Below are 5,979 nucleotides of genomic sequence, written 5' to 3'. Positions count from 1 at the left end.
TAGTATTGCTACTACTACTGCTGCAACTACTACTGCTGCAACTACTACTGCTACTGCTGCTGCTACTACTACTACTACTTCCACTGTGAATAATAGATAATAATAATCATTAGAATAAAAATAATTTAGATATAACATAATAATAAAGATAATAATAATAAAAATACAGATGTCTAATATTAAATAAAAACTTCAGCGGTGCTAAAATTGGAAAAAAATTAATTTTTATCTGCAGTTTCGAATCCATCAAATAGATGCTTGTTACTTACTCCTCCTCTATTCATCTTCCTATCGAATCCACTCACTCACTCATTCATTCATTCATTCATTCATTCGTTCGTCTGTTCATTCGTTCATTCATTCATTCATTCATTCCTTCGTTTATTCATTCATTCATTCATTCATTCATTCATTCATTCATTCATTCATTCATTCATTCATTCATTCTTGTACAAAAGCAAGCAATCTCTCATGATGTCTACCTTTTTTTCCCCCTACAATTAATTAAAATTGCCAAATACTTGAAGGGCCACATTTTTTGCAGGGAACAAAATTTTTGCAGAGGCAAAATTTTTAAGAATCAAAATTTTATGAAGACCAAATTTCTGTGAGACCAAATTTTTGGGGAGGCCAAATTGTGAAAGGCCCACTTTTTAAGGAACCATTTTTTGTTGGGCCACATTTTAAATGGGGCCCAATTTTTGATTGGTAAACTTTTGGAAGGGCTTATTTTTGCGGAAGCGAATTTTTGCAGAGGCAAATATTTGTGCACGTTAACCATCATCATTCATCATTACAGTTACTATTTATTAATTGCAGAGCAGGCGGCTGGCCAAATATAAATGCCATTTGACGATGTTTCCCCATGGGATTTAATACGGTTTCGTATTGTTTTTTGTGCAAACCTATTAAATGCCTACACACATAATACATACGTACGTATACATATATACACACATACGTACACACACGTACACACATACGTACACACACACACCCACACACACACACATACAAACACACACATACATATACATATACACAAACCTACACACACAAATTGCAGTGTTTACCTACTCTGGCAATGTGTAGTGTTAATTGGAAAATTTGCAAGTATCGTTGAATGGATAGCCGGACGGATGGATGAATGGATGGATGGACGGATGAATTGATGGATTAATAAATGAATAACGAACGAATGATCGAAAGAATAAATGAGAGAAAATATAAAAGTGGGTTAAGGATGAATGAAGGATTGATTGAATTTATTCATCCATCCGTCCGTCCGTCCATCCATCCATCCATCTATCCATCCATCCATCCATCCATCCATCCATCCATCCATCCATCCATCCATCCATCCATCCATCCCATCCACTCATTCATTCATTTTTTATATATCTTTTTTACGACAGCAATCTCTCGATGTTCGTTTCCACATCAGAATGTAGAAAAAAATTGACTGAGTCATTGCCAAATGGGTAATTTTAGAACGTAGCACTCCTGCCAGAGTCAGGGTTTGGCTGTCGATAATTAGAAGGCCACGATATGTAGGTTAGCGAAAATTCACGAGCTTCCACTTTTACCATCAGCCATCTGCTTGGAAAATTTCCGATAAAAAATAACTTTGTAACGAAACAACAATGCATAAATAAGAATTCTGTATTTTCCGTAAAACGATCAAGCCAACAACAAACACAACACCAACAAAATCAACAACAACAGCAACAACAACAAAAACAACAGCAGCAACAACAACAATAACTACAGCAACAATAGCAACAACAACAGAAACAACAGAAACAACAGCAACAACAACAGCAACAACAACAACAGCAACAACAACAGCAACAACAACAGCAACAACAACAACAACAACAACAGCAACAACAACAACAACAACAAAAACAACAGCAACAACAACAACAACAGAAACAACAAAAACAACAGCAACAACAACAGCAACAACAACAACAAAAACAACAGCAACAACAACAGCAACAACAAAAACAACAGCAACAACAACAACAACAATAATAATAATAAGAAGCATTGTCCTGGTGACTGTTGTTAGATGAGAGTTGTGAATTGAAGCGAATAGAGCGAGTAGCGGCGTAAAATCAAATACAATAGACATGCTATGACGTCACATTATTAATATAGATTAATTAATTACATTAGAATTTATGTTAACAACAATATTTTGTTAGGAATTATGACTACCAATAAAAATGACACTAACATTAACATAATATGACATTAACATAACATTAATGATAAGATATATATATTTTGTATGTATATATATATATATATATATATATATTATTATTATTATTATTATTAGATTATTTATATATAAAGCGCCCTTTATTGTTCTCAAAGGCGCTAACAATGTAAAAGTTGATTAAATGCGCTAATGCAAAAGTTGATTAAATGTTTCACTTCAATCAAATCATATCATGAAAAGTTTGTCTGAAAAGATGGTTCTTTAGCTTGACAACCCACGATTTCGCAAGTCAACCGGCAAACTGTTCCAAATCTTCGGTCCCATAACAGCGAAATCTCTGCAACCAACAGCAAGCTGAGTTTGTCGAATTGTTAACAAATCTAAATCGTTTGACCGTAACTTCTGACACTGTAACGGTGCATTTCTTGGAACAATTCGATCCATTAAATATTTCGGCGCTAATTCATTAATGCTTTTATACACCAGTAGGGCAATTTTGAAGACAATTCTTTGTTGAACGGGCAACCAATGAAGATTGAAGAGAATAGGGTAACATGATCAAAATATGAACCTCCAGTTAACAACTTGGCAGCCCGATTTTGAATTAATTGTAACTGTGCAACATACTTTTTGGGTAAACCGTAGAATAAACTGTTGCAATAATCGATCTACAAGTGAGTACATTCTTTCAACAACAACTTTATGTGCAATTGCATTGTCATGTTTGTATCAAAAATAAATCCAAGATTTCGTGCTGACGCACAAAATTCTATGACAGATTCCTTTATTCTGATAGTGTTGATACCCACTCCATTCACTTGTTGCCATGTACCCACAGGCAAAAACTGGGTCTTGCATTGGTTCAACTTTAATGTGTGCCCCATCATCCAAACATCAATGGCTGATAAACACGATACTAAATCATCGACCACATCACCAAACGACGAGGGAGAGGAGTTGGCTATTATTTGGATGTCGTCAGCAAATGCATGAAACCTGAAATTGTACGACTCAATTATTGTGTAGACATCTGCTGTATAAAGCAAAAAGAGAATGGGACCTAAGACGGAACCCTGTGGTACACCGTATGACAAAGCATCGACAGCTGCCAAATTTGTTTTGAATAAAATTTGTTGAGTACGACCAGCAAGGTACGACACGAACCACTTGTGAACGACTCCCGATAGTCCAAATGTTTGCCACCACTGGGATCCACTCTACAATTAGACAAAGGAATATCAGGAGTGGACGCAACTAAATTAAGTGTGCCACCCAAGTTATGGGTAGGCTCATTAACCACGTTTGTTAACTGAAACGAATCAAATATTTCAAGCAGATTAATTGAGTGTGTATCACCAGGCCTTTCAATATGAATGTTAAAATCCCCAGCCACTATCAAACCATCACCCAATGCAAATAAATGTTCTAATACCGATGTCAGCTCACCAAAAAACAATGATGTGACCAATTTTGAACCTGGTCTGTAAATACCAAAAACAAAAACTTTGCGACGCTCAAAAAAAAATTCAACTATAATAGCCTCGAAGGTCTGAAAAACCGGAACTTCAATTTTCCTGGCCTTGAACATCTTCTTGAAAAAAACAATAAGACCACCATGGTAAGGATCATGAGGCCTCAACACATGCAAGAAACTAAAACCTGGCGGCATGGCCAACTGAATAGAAGGATCTTCAGGAGAACCATGCCACGTTTCACACAAAAGGAAAATGTCCAATCCACTAGATAACAATTGATAAACAACATTAAACTTTGCTATAACAGACCTTATATTAAGAAGACCAAAATTTAATACTAGATAACTGCAGTTTTTTGAAGCTTTACTACTTTCCAGCGTCCCACTTGGCCCCTCACTCTGTATTAAAAATGGCCATCATTAGCTTCTTTAGTTTTAGCTTCGGCAATCAATTCTCGCAGCTCAACGCGCTGATCACGTGTTAGATCATGACTGATTTTGATTTTGTTGAATTCACCCTCGAGAGACTTAATTTTCGAAATACTACGCATGACTCTGTTTTTGATGACAAAACTGGCGAATTTAACAATAACTGGACGTGGAGTTTTGGAATCATCAATTTTCCTCCCTTGTCTGGTGACTCTTAAAATATCATCATCCTTGATAGAGTTATCAGTGAGAGAGCGCAAAATAGCAGAAACTGAATCATTGTCCTTTCTATTAGATTCAATTAAGTTGAAAATAATGACGTTGTTTTCTCTCTCTTTGATAGTATTCACCACTTCGAGGGTACGCTGCACAACCTTAACGTCATTTTTAACCGCATCGATACCCTGTTTGACTATACCAGTCCAAGATTCATTCATCTGCTGCTTGAAATTGTCAAAGGATTTATCGAGCGTATTGTCGACGCTGTTGATCTGGTTCAACCTATCACCATTTGCTACTACCAATTGCTTTAGTTCGCAAAAATCTTTACATAACGCGGTTGTATGTTCAGAAATCTTTTTAATTTCCAATTCTATTTCATCATTTTTATCCAGAATTGGTTTGGTCAATGTTTTCAAACCATCGAAAGACCTGAGGCAACCATCGCAAATGTATCTGAGATTTCTACAGTTGTTCATGGCAGGCAGAATGTCTTTAGGTACACTTTCTGCAGGCGGAACATAATCACAAAAACAGCATGTAACACTATTAACACCATTTTTGATGCCTTTAGTAGTCGAACGTGTATCTTTAGACATAATGCTTCACAGGCAAACAGTGAAAATAATAAACCAAACTATTTATGATCTTTTGCAGCAAAACAAAATATCCAGGCACAACAACACAGTTGTCGAGGTGATCGTTGATTAAGTATTATTACAGCATTTTTATTATCACTTTTATTATTATTAACTTCATTACAATTATTTTCAGTATTTAAAATCTTAAAAATTTAGTGAATACTGATTTAAATAAGAACCAAAATCAGCTATATAGGATTGGTTTAAAATTAAAATCAGTTGATTCTAGCCAATGATGAGGACGATGAGGACGATGTTTATATATATATATATATATATATATAAACATTAATATTAAATAACTATAGAATTAATAGAAAAATCACTAACAATAATACATTAACATTAATAACATTAACATAAAAAACATTAACATAAATATATAATAACATTAATCAGTAAATGTAATATTAAGCGCCGCGAGTCATACAAACAATGTTGATGGATGAAATAAAAGAAACAAATGAGTGTATATGCGTGTGTGTCTATTTGTATGTGTGTGCGTGTGTGTATTGCTTTGTATGTTTACGTATTGGTGTGTACATTTATGTATTGGTGTGTACATTTAGGTATTGGTGTGTACATTTAGGTATTGGTGTGTAAATTTAGGTATTGGTGTATAAATTTAAGTATTGGTGTGTAAATTTAAGTATTGGTGTATAAATTTAAGTATTGGTGTGTAAATTTAGGAATTGGTGTGTAAATTTAGGTATTGGTGTGTACATTTAGGTATTGGTGTGTACATTTAGGTATTGGTGTGTACATTTAGGTATTGGTGTGTACATTTAGGTGTTGGTGTGTAAATTTAGGTATTGGTGTGTACATTTAGGTATTGGTGTGTACATATAGGTATTGGTGTGTAAATTTAGGTATTGGTGTGTAAATTTAAGTATTGGTGTGTAAATTTAAGTATTGGTGTGTAAATTTAATTATTGGTGTTCTAGATTGGTGTATCAGTGCGAGAGCTTATGAATGCGTGTTATTGG

The 5,979-nt window shown here is 34.6% G+C and overlaps 2 protein-coding genes across 2 annotated transcripts; both read right to left on the bottom strand.

The window, feature by feature from the left end:
- Positions 1 to 588: 588 nt before the first annotated feature.
- HELRODRAFT_172376 (hypothetical protein) lies at positions 589 to 3,899 on the bottom strand (the record flags this gene model as incomplete). The annotated part of the gene is made up of 2 exons (XM_009019034.1): positions 589 to 725; positions 3,395 to 3,899. 2 exons carry the CDS (start codon positions 3,897 to 3,899, stop codon positions 589 to 591), a joined length of 642 nt encoding a protein of 213 aa, XP_009017282.1.
- Positions 3,900 to 4,108: 209 nt separating this feature from the next.
- Positions 4,109 to 4,951, bottom strand: HELRODRAFT_172375 (hypothetical protein; the record flags this gene model as incomplete). The annotated part of the gene is made up of 1 exon (XM_009019033.1): positions 4,109 to 4,951. The coding sequence occupies one exon, from the start codon at positions 4,949 to 4,951 to the stop codon at positions 4,109 to 4,111; it is 843 nt and encodes a 280-aa protein (XP_009017281.1).
- Positions 4,952 to 5,979: the final 1,028 nt, after the last annotated feature.

The sequence above is a fragment of the Helobdella robusta genome, assembly GCF_000326865.2.
Source record: "Helobdella robusta unplaced genomic scaffold HELROscaffold_23, whole genome shotgun sequence".
Taxonomy (NCBI): Eukaryota; Metazoa; Annelida; class Clitellata; order Rhynchobdellida; family Glossiphoniidae; genus Helobdella; species Helobdella robusta.
The sequence above is the reverse complement of the archived record's forward strand: the minus strand, read 5'-3'. Positions and strand labels throughout refer to the sequence as shown.